We start from the raw sequence: 17490 nt of genomic DNA, 5'->3' as shown, positions 1-17490 counted from the left end.
GTAAAAGTTTTAAATTTGTCATTTCTGTACTTGCTGTCAAGTTGTAACTCTCAACAAAGTTGTTCTTGAGGGAAAAGGGCTATCTCCCTTTAAAAATTCTAATAACTTTTTACTCTTGATCTTGAAACTCATCATTTGGCCAGAACTGGAAGGAGTGTCAGCCTAAAATAACTTGCATTTAAAACAGTTAAACAGTAAAAATGCAAAAGAGTTAAAATTTTGATGTATTCCTGTAGAGTTTGTAATCTGAATACACTTCCACATCTCTACAATTAAAGCAGAAATTAGCATTTGGCTGTGCCCAAGGGAAAGAGGGAAACAGGGAGAAAAAGAGAAGCATTTTTTATCATTATTGGTTTGTTGTACACTTCACCCATGCTTTTAAAATGTAAGCAACATTTAATCTTCAAAATGAAAAAAAAAAAAGACAAATTTTTCTAATGCCAAAATATAAGATTAAAATACTTGTAAAATAAAATGTTAGTGTGAAATGGGACTTTTTTTTTTACATCTAAAAGGGAAACATTTTAGACTTGCTTTTCTTCTGTAAATCCTCCCATCTCACTAATATTTACAACAATCCAGAGTAGCATTTATGAGACACTGAAAAAGGGAGGAAATCCTTTTTCAAGATATGAAGTCAGAACCTGAATGTAGACGTTGGACACAGAAGTCCTCAACCACAAACCTGTCCTCCAGCTCTAGAGGGAGTAAGGCTGTATTACCAACCTTGAGATTTTTCATTACATTTTCCCCTTATTGGGTGTTAAATTCTTTCCAAGAATGTTCTACTTGTAAAAATGATTTTATTCTAGCTACAAAACATTTCATTTAAGAAAACCACATTTTATATCCTTGTGTGAAATGCTGCCAAAAGCCATCAAGATATAGAGACATCAGATTTTAAAAACATAAATCTAATCATATGCCCTTGAAACAGTATGCACATTTAACAGAGTGACATGATATCATTATTACATTTGTTTGTCATGAGGATGAAAGGCCTGGAGGCAGATGGTGATTAACAATAGTTCCTGAGCTTCTAAAGAAATTTTAAAATGAAATGACTAACTGCTTAAAATAATAAATTCTTCAAGAAGGCCCTTTCTGTTTCATTGATGTCTTTCATCCCATCTATCTCCTTAAAGAATCTCAGGCAGAAAAAAAAAAAAGCGGGGGGCTTCCTTTAAGCCACTGAAAAATGGGATCTGATGGAATCTTCCCGTAATTCCCGATGTTTTCCAAGGTTACTTTCTTCTTGCTGGTTTCGCCTCTCAATGGTTATTCTGTATTTCTTCCTGGGTAAAGGGAAAGTGAATGTCGTAATAAAACTTGCTACAAAATACCACGGTTTCTCTTACAAAGAGTGCCCTCAAGGGACATCTGGGTTTGAGTTGATAAATGAGAAGTGACAGAATATGAAACCCTGGTCAGAGATTAAAGTAGTGTGCCCCCAGGCGTGATGCCCTTATTCAAGAGAGAAAATTGCCATGCTTTTCCAAATACCACAGAACAAGCCTTCCCCTTCTTCCCTGGGTGCCTTGGGGGTTAGGTCTTGTCTATTCGACTACAGAAGTTCTCCCTGGCTCCCAGGATATGCCCTAGATAAAAATTAAATTACGTGTACTGTGGCCAAAGGAACAGGAATACAACGTTCCCACAAAGAGTCACATACGCCTAGTTACAATCCCATGCAGAAATAAAGAAACCTTGCTCTAATGACTTATGAATAAACCACAAACTCAACCACCAAAGATTACAAAGGAATGGACCACCCTCACGGGGCAGAACGATCGGTACCTTGAACACACACACATTACTACAATTTTGCAGCCTTGGAGCTTAACCACAGTGGCAAATGAGCATGTGGGCTCTCCAGATACTGAGCACAGATCAGCCTGAGAGCATGGGCTACGCAAAGCTCCCTCCTCCTCTTTAAGGTGAGCCCTGGCACCTAATTCTGAATTGGAGAAAGCCTGAGAAGGGAGAAGTTTATTTCCCCCTTTAACCAGATTCCCTCCCCGACTGCTTCACTTGGTGGGTGGTAGGAATTCTTGTCAGAATATCTGTGATCAAAGGGCTGGACACAGTGGCTCACACCTGTAATCCCAGCACTTTGGGAGGCCAAGGTGGACAGATCACTTGAGGTCAGGAGTTCAAGACCAGCCTAGCCAACATGGTGAAACCCCGTCTCCACTAAAACTACAAAAAATTAGCCGGCCAAGGTGGTCTGCACCTGTAGTCCCAGCTACTCATGAGGCTGAGGCAGGAGAATTGCTTGAACCCAGGAGGTGGAGGTTGCAGTGAACAGAGATCGTGCCACTGCACTTCAGCCTAGGTAACAGAACAAGTGAGACTCCATCTCTAAAAAATAAAAAAATAAAAGATAAAAAATAAAAATCTGTGATCAAAGGGCAGCAGCAGCAGCTCTCTGTCCCACAGTGAGATGTAACTGAAACCCATGACCCCAGCACCCAGTATGCTAAACCACTGACCACCAAACCTAGAGTCACACCAAAAGAATGGCTGAGATTTTTTAACCACTGTGCTTCCTGGGTGAAAGAAGGATGTGGACAAATCACAAATAGAATCAAGCAAAAACAAATGACAAAGACAGTAGAAGAGAGTGAATTGTACCTTTACAAACAGTCCTCACCTGAAAAAGTAGAAGGCCATTAGCAAGCCAGCTCCTAGTAAGGCCCCCACAACAATTCCTGTCACTGCCGATTCTTCTAGGCCACCTGCTTGAAAAAGAAGCATAGATAACCAGGGTTCATTTTGAGATACAGTTAGAAATGCCTCGAGTTTCATTCATTGCAAGATGTCCCTCGATTTCCCACTGGAGGCAACTTTTCCTTTTTCAGAAATATTTTCTAAGGGACAGTACACTTGTTTTTTGTTTTATGTCTTTGTTTGTTTTTGCCTAGTGCAAAGCTTAAGAACCATTTGAGAAAGTGCTAGATAAACAAGCACACTATTAAGAGTGTGGACACAATGAGAACAGAAGAAAATTCAAGAATCAGAGGAAAACTGGAAGTGAAGAATTCAGATATAGCCACTCTCTTTTGAGTTTAAAGTCAAAGAATTGGGAGGCCAAGGTGGGTGGATCACCTGAGGTCAGGAGTTAGAGACCAGCCTGGTCAACATGATGAAACCCCATTTCTACTAAAAATACAAAAATTAGCTGAATGTGGTGGCAGGCACCTGTAATCCCAGCTACTCAGGAGGCTGAGGCAGGAGAATCACTTGGACCCGGAAGGTGGAGATTGCAACGTGCCGAGATTGCACCACTGCACACCAGCCTGGGTGACAGAGCAAGACTCCATCTCAAAACTAAATAAATAAATAAAGTAAGTAAGTAAGTAAGTAAGTAAGTAAGTCAAAGAAGACAACCAGATGGACCAGGGCACTGACCCAGGGCTTCTTATTTTCACAGATGGATGGTGACACTTCAAAGTGCTAGAAGATTTGATGAAAAATTCATTGGGTCAATGTTCTGTTTTTAGATGTTCTCTCACCAAAGCCAGAGTTTCATGTCAAAATGTCCTACATAGCTTTGTGAAAATGTGGATGACACTTTGAAACAATCAAGTTCAGTGGTGTCCCAGCTATAGAAAAATGATAAATAGCTAGCTTGTATCTAGAGTTTAGTATGCAGCCTTTGATGCGTCATCTTGTGTAATCCTCAAAATAGTCCTAAGCTTTGGGCACTTTTCTTTCTCTTTACACATTGGAAAATTGCTTAAAAAGCTGAAGGAACACTCCTAGGGTCACAAAACCAGCAAGTAACAACAGTGAGATTTCAAATACAGGCCCAATCTCCCCAGTGTGTTCTTAACACGCTTCCTCCTTAATTCCTTCCTGTAATTATTGCATAGACATAAATACATAACAGTTTAAAAGATGCTTTCAAAAGCACACATATATTAGCCTAAAATGATCAGCTGGCCTCCTGAAAGACCTGTATTCACTTTGTTCTCCCTCATTACCTTATTCTTTAAAACAATGATTTCTAACAACTTTCCTATTTGTAAGCTACTTATGAGGATATCCACTTGCTTCTCTACTTGTATACAAAGCTGCTCATAAGTAATACATCTTACACTTATTTGCCAATGTGTAAATGTTCAGATGTTTAAGGGATGTTATCTCTTTGGTTCTGAGGAGCTAGAAAGTAACCACAAACTTGGAAAATCAGAACGAGACTTGCTATGAGAGATGAATAAGCAAGTGATATTTACTAATTGTATTTTGATTTTCTCTAAAAGTGGAAGCATGACCTAGCCAAGAGATTATAGTAAGAGATGTAAAAATAGGGAGAAACATTCTACCATTGTGGAAGAGAAGGCTGGAAGGGAAAGAAGACCTGAAAGCCTCTGCTAAAGGCAAGATGCCAGTTTGTGAACTGTTCCCTCTGATGTTTTACCACATCAGAGAAAGAAATGTAAACTTCCAAAATGTAAGCCCTAGAAACACTTGGGTTTTAAACTTACATTATGCTAAGGTTAGAGGTGATGACATATATAGCAAATTAAGTCTCTAGACTTACATGATTTGCAGGGAGAGCTGTTTGTGTGCTCTACAATTCGGTTTTCATCTATTCTCAGTTTTAAAGGGCCCCAAGGATATTTGACATTCGGCCGCATTTCAAAACGACCTTCTTTTCCAAAGTAATCACCAATAACCTATATAGAGGCAAAAAAAAACCAAATAGACAAACCGAAAGGTCAAAGGAGGCACAAAGCTCGCAGCCTTCCACAGCTATTCCCCAAAATACACAGCCTGATCTAAACTGGCTGCCTCTGGGCATTTCATCAAATCACCGTCTCCAGGGCAAGGACAGCAAGTGCTTCAGAAAGTGCGGTACCTAGGGCAGGTTCCTCGGTTGTCCACACTGATGGTCATTGTGTGTTCTGGGGACTTTGTAAGTCAAGATTTGAAGTCACTAATGGTGCTCTCAAGAGGGCATTAAGAGCAGTTGTGCCAGAGCAGAAGGAGGTGGGAAGTGGTGAGAGTGGTGCCCCCGGGCCCTGCCCTCACTGAAGGCCCAGCCCTGTCAGTGCTGCCCCTAGGATTCTTCAGTCACTACCACCTAGTGGAAAGGAATAATCTTGGAATTCCTGGCTTTTGCTTTGTTCATCGGACAGGGCACTGTCCCACCCACCTGTCCCATAGCAGCCCACCCCGTCAGCCAATTGTAAGGCCCAAGTTACTTTCAGGGACATGTGAAGGACAGCCAGGGTCCACTGTATACCCGATTTAAGCATATGACAGGTACCCAGCCTCACAGCCCTCAATTGTTTAACATATAATGAAAGAGCGTCTTTCAGGAACCTCCTGTTTGACCGCTTCCGGTTGCCAGACTATTCCTTCAAGAGTTGCACTCTCCTCTCTGATGAATCCACCCTATGTGCACCCCCATTTCCAGGCTGAATTCTCTTTCTCTTAGTTGGCTCCTCTGGCCGCTGGAAAATCGTTATTCTGTTATGGTTTGATTCCATGGTTATCCCTCAGTTTCTGGTTAAAATGATTGTTTGATCTGCTCCCCAAGCCCCAGTCTAGAAGTGCCTTCCCACCCGGGTTCTCGGGAGTCATTGCTCTTCTGTCTGAAAACAAGCATATGGCTCCGAGTGGCTGGGATGTCTCCTCCCCTTCTCCTGACCGAGGTGCAGCAGGTTCTCACAGACCACGTCAGGTCTAGAGGAAGCCTAGATTGCCACCAAAATATAACAATCGCTGGCGTGTACCGGGCACTTGCCAACGGCTTTATACACCTTCACCCCTGCAACCTCACAATAGACTCTGATGAACTGTCGCCACCCACCTTTCCCAGGGGGGGAACCAGGAATACAGATGAGACACAGGCCACTCAGTGGGCAAAAAAATCATTCATTAAACATAGCGAGGGTGACTCCTGCTGCTTCAGAACTTCCCACAAGAGCCAGGCATCTATTAGATTGGTGCAAAAGTAATTGAGGTTTTGGCCATTAAAAATAAATAATTAAAAATAATGGCAAAAGCCGCATTACTTTTGCACCAACCTGATACATGCAAAGAGGAAAACAGCAAGTCCCATATGCCAGGTCCCATGAAGGGCACCGGAGCAATGACCCTGGGAGCCAACGATCAAGGAAACCGAGGAAGTGGCATTCTTTGCTGAAGCACTGCATATGTGTATAATTGTACGTGTATATTTGCAATTTAAAATGTACATAGTACTTTTCTAGGTTTCATTTGATCTGTCCCCATAACAATAATCATGTGACATCAGCCAGGAAGACATGATGATTTCCATGTCACAGATGAGGAAACTGAGGCCGAGAGTTCACACTCCCAAGCACAGAAGACTCATCTTTGTGTCCGGGGCACTCTTTTCTCTTCACGATGTTATCCTGAAACTACATCATCTTTGGAAACGTGAACACACGTTGAGTTTGCAACCACCCACCCTCCCACTCCCCCAGAAAACTCAAATCTTAAGGGAGAAAACTTAGTTTCACTTTACTGATTTCACCCCAACACCCTCATCCATAAGACTAAGGTGTGATTCTTCGCCACTTGAAGGCTAGGATTTCCTCACTTAGAATAAACATGAAACTATTTCCTGAAGTCTTCCTTGATACCCTCAATCAAAAGTTGAGGTTTTTCAACTCATTTTTATTTGGAAGCTGCATTGGAGACAGCTCTTTGGCCACCAGAACAAATGCATTCCTCAGAGTCCCCACGAGCAGAAGGAGCAACTGGTGCAGAGGTCTCGCGTGCTCACCTCCTGGGTGCCCGCCTCCACATCAGTCATGGCAATCACAGAGAAATCCCCATATCGGTCTCCATTGGCATCTATGGACACCTGACCGGCGATACCTACAGGACCAGAAGCGAAGAACTCAACGTTGGTTACTTAAAATACCTCTATCTGCCAACAAAAACAAGAGAATGAATTGGCAGGATTTTTTAAACAAACTCATGCCACAGGGAATCTCATCAGACTCTGAGCATTTTTGTTGGCATTTTGGAAAGACATTGTAATTTCATCTACGTCTGCATTCCTAAATTCTTAACATTTCTCCATTTAAAAATGAAAAGAAAAAGAAATAAATGATCTTCTTTGGGGAATATGTTTGAAAAAAAGATTAAGGCTAATCCTGAAAGCAGCGTGCTTATCCCAGAGTTTTGTATTAATTTTTTTTTAATTGCAGAGTTAGAAGTGGAAGGTAGTGTACATTTATAGATTTGCCATGGGTTTGCGTTATCATTGGATGAACATTATAAAAGAAAAATCATTCCAGGGCCAGGACTCAGTGAATGTGCTTTTTTCCAGGCTGCTTTAATACACAGGAGAGCAGCGGGCCTGCTTTCTGGGTCACCGGAGCCAATAGCTAAGAAAAGCTATTCTTCTTTATCCCGGTTGAGTTCTTCGCTGATTGTTTATCCAAACATTCTCTGGACGCTTAGTACTGAATTAGTGCTGCAGCTGAGGCAAAGATGAATTGAACACATTCTCTGCTCTAGAGAGGGGCAGCCTGGACTGGGGATTTAGCTTGTTCACACCAGAATCTAACTGCTTGCATTCAAATACCAGTTTTTACATTTACATAGCTCCATGACTTTGGACAAGGAAATTAGCCCTCTAAACCTCAGTCTCCACAACTGTAAAATGGGCATAATAGTACCTCCCTACCAAGAGGTCGTGGAGAAGATTAAATGACATAAAACAAATAAAGCACTTTCAGCACATTTAACGGAAGTTAATTGTTTTCATCTACTGTCATTGTTACTATCACTATTATTACTACTATTTATTTTATAATTGTTCTTGGTAGAGAAGACCTGACTGTGCCCACATCACTCAGAGGAGGAGCCAGCACATCAAGCTGGAGAATCAGGGAGGACTCAGTGAAACAGCAGGAATTTTATAGGGATGTTGGAGGAAGTCTGAGATTGGGCAAGCAGTAATCAAGAAGTGGGAGAGAGGCTGAAAGGCTGGCCTAGGTGTATCTACCAAGGCACAGAGGCCCAAAGAGACCAGAGGAATTGTGAGATTTCTGGGAAGATGGCCCATGTGGACAAAGGGAGTCAGTGACATATAAGGCTGGAACCGGGTAGCCAGAGAATGGAGGACCTTGTGTATCCACTTGCTTTGGCCTATAATGATGGCTCAGAGCAGCTAATCAATAAAACAAATATATGTTATTGGCTGATATTAAATATGTCTGTGTCATAATTCTCATTCACTGAATAAGAGATTGCATACATCCGCCCCATTTTAATTAACTAAAGTTATTTCCTTTTCAGCTGGGGAGAGTTTGGTGTAACTCTTAATTGGCCTTTCTGTTGATTTGGTTCTCTGATTTGGTTCTCTCTGGAAGTACTGACTCCTGTAGTAAAATGAATGTCTGGGAAAAGGGATCCCAAGGGAAAGTTCCATCCTCTAGTGTGGCTTGGAGAGGGCAGGTATTTGGGTTTACTGTCCTTTGGGTTGTGGTTTGAAGGCCCACTGATTTTTCCAGACTTTGGTCTACTTTACCAGAAACAGAATGGAAGCTACCATTCACTTTGATTTTTTTGTCTTCTTAATATAGACTGGTTACAAAGGGTACACGTACCATAAACTTGTGTATCCTTGACAGCCTATAAAACTCTTAAGTGATAAATAGGCTTAAAATATATAGCTATTGGCCATCCAAAACCATTTGTCATTCTGTTGAGAGGTGTTTGTGATGTTGTATCCTGCTAAGTATTTTGCAGAGCATTTTATAAGATGAGGTGGCCCTAGTAATTTAAGACCTATTGTACCTTTAAGCTATTGCAATTCTTCCAAGAAATGGGGTGAGAATCCTCAGGGTGGCCAATTAGCAAAGTGAGACTTCACCTGAGAGTATCATACATAAGGTGAGATTGTCAGGCTTACAGCAGAATTTTCCCGTACGTAAGTAATGAGAGTTTCCACCCCATTTCTATTCAGCTATAGTGGAGCTCAAAGTTTAAGCCACAGTCCTATTTACCTTGTCACTCTGACCTCTCACACAGAGGAAATCCAGCTTCTTCCCAGGCCATTTATTGAAATGAGAGTTGATCACAGGTTTCATGGCAATAAAAGCCAAATTTGTCAAATCACAGCCAGAGTATTTTTCCCTTGACAACTTAATGGTCACCAAATGGTGACCAATAAAGTTAAAATTGTTTTTAATTTTAGGAAGGTTTGGGTTTTTCTTCATACAGATACCTTAGAGTTCTTTTTAGGCCTACCCTCAGATGGACCATTGTTAAGCAAATAAAATCAGCTCTCCAAGCAATTCAAGCCGAAAACTTACCTTGGCCTCAATTATCTTTACATTTGACCAAATGAGATTCTAATTGTAGACTGAACTACACAGTTGATTGTTTTAGGACTCAATGCATATTGCCTATGTAGACCTGGCCCTAGAATACAGACATCAAGATAGCCTATGAGAAAACTGAGCCCATGCCCTGGCTCTAACCAAAATACATTCCAGCCATCATGGGCATCTACCCTCCCTTAACACCCTCCCTCAGTGGCACCCTCCAGCATCCCCCAACTCTGGCTCTCTGGCTCCTGTCCCTCTGTCAGAAGACCAAGAACAAATGACCACAGCACGTGGTGAGTAATAGCTAAGAATGGGATGTGGCCAACCAAGGTCGTGTCCACAGATGCCAGGTTCTCAGTGTATTGTGCAAAACTTCTGGGAAATTTGGCTCTGTCCTAATATGCCCCCTGAATTATCCTGTTGGATTCCAGCTCCTCAACTGAAGCAGTCAGAGGTAAAATAAGATAATCCCAGAGGGGTACTCACCCATGAACTACAATCTATCTAATGCTAAGGGAGATGCCACTCCGGTTTTGAGTAAGACATGGCATCCACTAGAGAGAAATGAAATCTGCCAATTGCCATCATAGATACTGCCCAGGCAACTCTAGATGGAGCTCAACCTCTCTCTACTGTCCTGTCCTGCCCTTTCTAAGAACTGAGGACAAACCAAGGGACAGGAGTCCCAACTGAAAAAAAAAATATGTGCCCCAAATCTAAACTTGGCAGTATTTGCTCCTGCCATTGAAAAATGTCCCTAGTATGATTACAAATAGATATAGGCATACCCCAGTGCATTACAGGGCTCAAAAGAAGAGCAAGCACTATGTAAAACTGAAAGAGCTCTTGTCAGTCATTAACTAGACCAACCTCCTTATCATACAGGTGAAGAAAGAGAAGCTCAGAGGACAAGGTTACTAGTTAGTGGCTAGGATGCACTGAATCCCGGTTCAGCGATCTGTACTTTATGTTACCGGTTGTCAAGTGATACCCATAAGCAGATACAGTTTATTTCCCACACAGCAGCCATAAGGACCCCTTTTAACACACAAGGCAGATTGTGTCACTCAAAAGCCTCAGGTGACTTCCTGTCTCACCCAGGTGGAGCCCAAAGACCTCAGCAAGCCTTGCAGGTCCGCATGATCTGGCCCCATTACCTCTCGGCCTTTGGCACCTATCACACTGCCTGTCACACTTGGTGTCAGCCACATTAGCCATCTTGCTCTCTCTGGGGACACTCCACAGTCTCCCAGATGCACTCAGGATCTCCACGTTTACCACTCCCTCTGGAATGCTCTCTCCTAAACAGCTACAGAGCCTCCCTCACTTCCCTTGGGTCTCTACTCAACTTCACTCTCACAGAGACCTTCCCTGACCACTCTAAACTAGCAGTCCTACTCCTCCTTGCGTGGCATTTTCTAGCTCCCTATCCTACCTTATTTTATAGCTCTGAAAGGTACACCGTATTCATTGTTTGTTGCCTGTTCCCCCCACTGGCATGTAAGCTCAAATGATTGCATGAAATGTCTTTAGTTCACTGCTAAATCCTCAGCACCTTGAACAGCACCTGGCACATAGTAGGTGCTCAATGAACATTTGTTGAATGAATAAATGAATATAGAGTTGATATCTGCAAGGCTCCAGCAGTGAGATCACTTTCATATTGAGTTTCATGTTCATTTTCTTTGAGTGTTGGCAAGGTGAGAGGAAACCAGCACTCTTAAGTACACTGTTAGCAAGAATATAGATTAGCAGAACTTTCTGGAAGCTTTTTGGCAATTTCTAATGCACTTTAAAAAGCACCAACATACTTTTGGACCCAGAAATCCCACAAGTAGGAATGTTCCCTGTTGGAAGGACTCACAAAAATTCTTCAAGATGTGCAAGAGGCTTGTGACAGCATATTGCATAATAGCAAAAATTGTAAATAACTTTACAAGTGTCCATCAATAAGAGATTGGTTAAAGAAATTCCTGTACAGCCATACAGTAGAAAAATATGTAACTGTCATTTAAAAATGCATTGGATCAGTGAGTTCTCATATGGAAAATTCTTTAACTTGACATACAAGTAAAACACCTAAGATGAAAAATAGCATTCATACTATGACCCCTTTCATGCAAATTTTAAGATAAGATATACAAATGCATATGTGCTGGCAGAAGACTTAAAATATTTGTAGACAGAATCATAGGAATCGTTAATAGTGATTCACAGTGGGGAGAGGTGACTAGGTTGGGAAGGAAAGCTTTCACCTCTCAATTTGCACATTTTTGTACTGTTTAAATTTCCTAGCCAAGCATAGTCTTATCTTGTACTATTTTTCAGTGCCAACAGAGGTTGCTTGAGATGAGATTATGGGCCATTTTTTGTTGTTTTCCTATACTTCCCTGATATTAAGAAAGCTGGGGAGGCCAAGGCAAGTGGATCACCTGAGGTCAAGAGTTTGAGATCAACCTGGCCAACATGGTAAAACCCTGTCTCTACTGAAAAATACAAAAATTATCCAGGTGTGGTGGTGGGCACCTGTAAACCCAGCTACTCAGGACGCTGAGGCAGGAGAACCATTTAAACCTGGTAGGCGGAGGTTGCAGTGAGCCGAGATCGTGCCACTGAACTCCAGCCTGGGCAACAAGAGCAAAAACTCCATCTCAAAAAAAAAAAACAAAAAACAAAAACCAAAAAAACACAGGGCTCGACTGGACCTGCTAATCTTCTCAAACCACCAGGTTTAACTGTGACAGCTAATGTTTTCTGCGTTTCACAAAAACCAACATAGTCTGAACACATGAATGTATTTCTGGGATTAATACTGGTTTTAAAATCATCACAAAACTCTTCACAAACTGAGTGTCCTGTCACGCATGAGGCTTGTGTTCAATGCAATATTAAGAAGCATAGAGCTGTTACCTAAATAATCAGGAGACTAGGCCTTTCCTCTTTCAGTGGGGCTTTTTCAAAGCACTTTCACATGTATTATCTCATTTAATTGGCACAACAAGCCTATGAGATGGGCCGCTTTACAGCTGAGAAAAGCAAGAAGCTGGAAAGGCCCCACAGCTGCAACTGTGAAAAACAGAACTAGAAAATCAGCAGCTCAATTGGCCCCATGTCATTGCCTTATAGATGGAATCCCCACCTTCAAATGTTCTGTTCCAAGTCTGCTGTATAATTTTCCCTCCATCCTTTTTGCTGTAACCAGCTCTGAGTACTTCATGTAGAGCCAAGACGTAGAGGAGGATGGCATCGTGGAATCCTTCAACAAACATGTTAACCTGAAAAGAAAACCCCAGATGCGTGAGCCAAAACACCACATGACTCATGTCAGGAATAACATGAGCACTCCAAAGGGTTAACAAGTTAGACCTGAGGTCTGTTAGCCATGGCAGAGGTGGGCAGAAGGGACACTAACAAGAATCATGCCATGACTTTCCTGGCATGGCTCAGAGGGGAAAGCCCTTCCCCAGTTGGGGAATTTGGAAAGCCTGTTACGGAAGTCAAGAAAACTATACCTGTTGACCAGGTCAAGAATTTCAAGTGTGCCCACCTTTGCCAATGGTCCCTTTTGGACAAGTCCCCTCCTCCTTCCCCACATCTGCCTCTATCTCAAGCTTATGTGAGTTCAGCCTCCCCCTTGAGGTCTTCTCCATCTTCAACAATCCCATGATCTCTTCATGCTCTGAATGTGGAGCATAACGAAAGAACAGTAGAGATCCATTCATTTATATTTAACAACTGTTGATACCTACTAGAGTGCTGGTGCTATGAGTGCAAAGAAGAGTAGATGCTGTAACTTTTGCCTGTCTACCTGGCATTTGTGTCCTCTCTCCCATTAGTAAAAATGTCTTAGTCTCTCTTTCCAATTTGTGTTTTGAGTACATCTAACCCTATCCCTACTCCCTGCCAAGCTCCAAGGACAAGAATGGAAAATAGGCTTGGACTGTTGGTATATCCCAGTTGAGCCCTGATTCAAGTAAGCTAGCCCTTGCCCTCTGGAAACTTAAAGGTTTCCTAAACATAGACACTGGTCATGTGGACTTGGGGAAGTCACTTCATCTATTTGAGCTTTGTTCTTTTCATCTATATATTGACCATGAGACTGATGTCTGCTTCAAGAGGTAGTTGCAAGAAGTCTGTTAAATAAAATGCTTCATATTATCATGCCTGGCACATATCAAATTCCCAACGAACAGAAGCCAATGCTATCATGATATTTTATGGGCTTTAAAGTGTTGGAGTCTGTGCGTGTTCAAGGTCTGTTCAGAATACAGTACAAATACCAAAATGGGAGTGGTTAGTCTGATGGGTTGGGAAGGGTGGGAAAGAGAGGCTTAACAGCAGTGAAAAAAGTTGAACTGAGTTTTGAAGATGAAGAGATGTTTCTCAGGTGGGGGCAAAGACACAGAGTCAGGGCACATTCTGACAGCCTGGTGTATTTTGGGAAGTGCAAATGTTTTGCTAGGCTGGGAGCAAGAGAAACAGGGTCACACCAAGATGGAGAGGTAAGGAGGCTGGAGAGGTAAGGAGAGTCAGATCATCGAGAATCTGGAGACCACACTGAGGAACTTGGACTGTCTTCAGCAGGCATCTAATCACTTTAGTTCACCCCTTACCTACATTAAAAGCAACCTTTGATAAATTCTAATACCACATTTAAACTCATTATAACATTCACTGGATATGAAATGAGCAGATTCTATCTTGAAACACCAAGAGGCTTACAAACAAACTCTGTACAAAAAGTACAAAAAATCCAAGCCTTCTCATTTCAGAAGAAAGTGTCAAAGACGAAATGCCAATGATGCAAAATGAACTGGGCATTCTGTAGATAGCCATCTGGCATGGCTTAGTGGGGGAAAACCCACTACCCGCCCCATCTCTAGAAGAAAACCTCATGGGAAGACAGCTGCAACTGACCTTCTGCATCACCTGGTTCAGATGCACAAATATTCACAAGACACAGCTCGGCGACTGGATCTACTTAAACTTATCCCACCCCTAGGATGGGAACCCCTGTGTGCATCCCAGAAGCAGATATTTCATGTTTGCAAAAAACTAGTGCTGAGAAGCAGTTTAGCCTAATGGTTAAATATCCTGGACCCCCTTTCCAGCTCTGCCACTTGCTACTTGTGTTCTGATTTCCTCATCTGGAAAATGAGAAAAATAACAGTACCTATCTCATGGGGATGCTGTTAGGTTTAAACAAATGAAAAAATGTAGAAGACTTCAAATAGTGTCTGACAGAGTCAGCACTCACTGTTAGCTTTTGGTGTTGTGATGCTCTAGAGATGGAGAATTATTAACCTGGAGATCCTGCTTAGTTTCAAATTCTTAGCAGTATTCAAAATATAAGTGATTTTCTTACAGGTATCATGTGTGTTATTGGCCCATTTTACACTCAGTGGGAGAGAAGGCTACTGTTCATGTTGTTTGTGCCCTAGACAGTAGACAGTTCTCTTTGTTCCACAACACCAAGCTCTTAATTTCACCTTAGTATGACAGGTGCAGTTCAAGTGGTCATCTGCTGACCTTCTGCAAGAGGTGGAGAGTGGGAAAGACTGCTGATTTGCAGGAGTTTGGAATTCGCTGGCTGGACACACAGTCCAGTCTTGGCCCTGATGGGTTATTTAATCTCTCTAATCTTCAATTTCCTCATCTGTTAAGTGGGGGTTTAGTACCATCTCACCTCAGAGAGCTCTTCTAAGGATTGAATGAACCAGTGCACGTAAAACACCGCAAGCAGTTCCTAGGACCATGGAAGCAACTGACAGATTCTGACTCTTACTCCTTAAGAGTAAGCTGTCAAGCTTAAGTGTCAGAGTGAGTGATTATTTTCTCATGCAAAGAAAAATAATGTAGAAATAACATCTACAAGTCAAAGACAATTTTCTGCTCATTTGGCTATGCCAATTTGATTTTCCAAAGGAATATGAAATTTCCACTTAGGCCATGAAGTCATTATGGCTTGAGAAAGTCTTCATGCTGATGAATTTTAATAAGTGAACTTTAGCGGTATAATTTCATTCTCAGACCACATTTTTTTAAAGTTTAAGGTCTATCTTCTCTTTGATAATTTTACAGAAGCCAGCCGGCTCCAGAGGAAAGTCAGAGAATCACAGAGTCATGGCCTGTGGGAGATGCCAGGTGCCCTCTGAAAGTTCTGATCAAATCCCCTTGTTACTTTGAAGACCCGAAGAGAATTGGTTGCTCTCCTCAGTCTTCCTATATTCTGTCCTTATTGTACAAGGGTTGTGCCCTGCAAGTTCCTTGTTCCTGCAGTTCCCAAGACAGGCCTTGCTTAAATTGTGAAGCACTAGCCACCAGGCATCACCATCCCCCTCTCATCCTCCTCCTTCCCTCCCCTCCTCGAAATCCTAACCCAGGACCACCATGTTGATGTTGATCACCCAAAGCACTGACTGTGCGCCCCATTACCATATCCTGTCTTGCCCTTCCCCTTCCTTCCTTCTTGACATGCCCTCTGAGCTGCCCCCGCTACAATTCAGGCCAGGAAGAAAGATTATGTGGTGGAGAACAATGAACTTGAGTTATATTGAACTTGAGTTACTTTTGTCCTCGCAGGTTTGATGGTAGAAAGAAATAGACAGGCCCTGAATACACACCCAGTTCTGAAAATGCATTCTAGCTTGATTTGCAAACGGATCGCAAAATATACATTCTTTCTTCTCAGGGTGGCTGAGTGTCTCCCTCTCCTGCCAAAATTAGCAGAAGAGCTGCTGACCCCGCTGAGGTTTGCTGGCACCCCGCCCACTGCGGGGGAGGTTTCATAACACCTACCTCACAGGACCTCAAGCCAGAAGCAAAGCCCCAGAGACCAGCTTTTCTCGAGAACATTCTCACATCTACACGTGATTTTTAGCGGGAGGAAAGTCCATTAGCACATTGTAGACACTGAAAATTAGACGTGCAAATTAAGAAAAAAATAAGGGAGAAAAAAAAAAAACCCAAGTAGGAAGTTGGCTTAGGAACACTTCCTATTGGCCCTCCAGGCTGAAAGGAACAAGGTCAGCTGGTACGCCCCCTGCCGCTGGACAGAACAACCCTTGAACCTCAAAGTCCAAGTCCTGACCAACACAGGTCATGATGTTGTTAGCTATCACAGGTAAACAACTGGGATTCCCCCACGGAGCAATCTGTTCTAGTAATTAGCATCGTTATTGCCAGGAAATTTTCCTTACCATCATCAGCCATAAGCCTTAACCAAGTTCCTACATGCAGCCATTTCTTCTGCTAGATGCTCAGAAAACTGGGAGAAGAGAACAATGCAGTTTCCAATCTCCACCAAACAGCACCACTGCTACCTACAAACAGGTAGACGGGCTCTGTGCATGCAAGTTGCAAAGTTGTACATGGGCCTCGCTGAAAGCCATGCTCCAGGGTAATCATTATTGGTGCTGTTTATCAAATAAAGTGGCCTTCCAACGAGATGAAAAGCTTTCACCATCTTCCACTTATTCTTGCAAAAAGAAGATAGCATGACAAGAGGGCATAAACTCTCAATCCTTTCATTTCTATTTTCTCTCTTTCTTTCTCTTTTTTAAACAGAGTCTCACTTTGTCACCCGGGCTGGAGTGCAGTGGTGCAATCTCAGCTCACTACAGCCTTGACCTATCCAGTTCAAGTGCTCCTCCTGCCTCAGCCCCACAAGTAGCTGGGATTACAGGTGTGCAACACCATGCCCGGTTAATTTTTGTATTTTTTGTAGACACGTGGTTTTACCATGTTGCCCAGGCTGGTCACAAACTGGAGCTCAAGTGACTCGCCCACCTCGGCCTCCCAAAGTGCTGGGATTACAGGCATGAGCCACCGTGCCAGGCCCGTCATCTCCATTCTCTTGATTCTGTCCTCTGCAGCTGGCCAGAATGGAAGAATACTGTTTTTGCCCCGGCCTTCCTCTCTGATAGCACCTGCCAGCCACATTGATTTATTAGTGTTTTTTTAGATCCTCTATCATGGGGAGAGCTGAATAGAAATCATGTTGTTGCTGCTGTTTATTTTCTAACTGATCATAAAGTGTTGCTGCTCACAGGCTGGCTCCCAACCATGGCAGCGAGCCACGTCGCTCTCACTTCTCTCTGGAGACGTAAATTCATAGTTAGATGAATTCCTCAATGCCTGCATTCCAAACAAGTCAGCATAGAAC

General features: G+C 42.6%; 1 protein-coding gene across 6 annotated transcripts in view; it reads right to left on the bottom strand.

Annotated features, from left to right (window-relative positions):
• Positions 1 to 825: 825 nt before the first annotated feature.
• Positions 826 to 17490, bottom strand: part of NPR3 (natriuretic peptide receptor 3) — a 161391-nt gene continuing 144726 nt past the window's right edge. For 4 of the 6 annotated variants that reach the window (XM_030926962.1, XM_030926961.1, XM_030926963.1 and 1 more), the window contains 5 exons: positions 12466 to 12601; positions 6767 to 6861; positions 4550 to 4685; positions 2657 to 2744; positions 826 to 1298 (listed from right to left, as the gene is read on the bottom strand). In XM_030926962.1, the coding sequence (XP_030782822.1) occupies positions 1187 to 1298; positions 2657 to 2744; positions 4550 to 4685; positions 6767 to 6861; positions 12466 to 12601 (567 nt within the window). In that variant the 3' untranslated portion in view covers positions 826 to 1186. The remainder of the gene's footprint in view (positions 1299 to 2656; positions 2745 to 4549; positions 4686 to 6766; positions 6862 to 12465; positions 12602 to 17490) is intronic. The other 2 variants (XM_010378009.2, XM_010378008.2) reach the window with 1 other exon arrangement.

The sequence above is a fragment of the Rhinopithecus roxellana genome, chromosome 3 (genome assembly GCF_007565055.1).
Source record: "Rhinopithecus roxellana isolate Shanxi Qingling chromosome 3, ASM756505v1, whole genome shotgun sequence".
NCBI lineage: Eukaryota > Metazoa > Chordata > Mammalia > Primates > Cercopithecidae > Rhinopithecus > Rhinopithecus roxellana.
The sequence above is the reverse complement of the archived record's forward strand: the minus strand, read 5'-3'. Positions and strand labels throughout refer to the sequence as shown.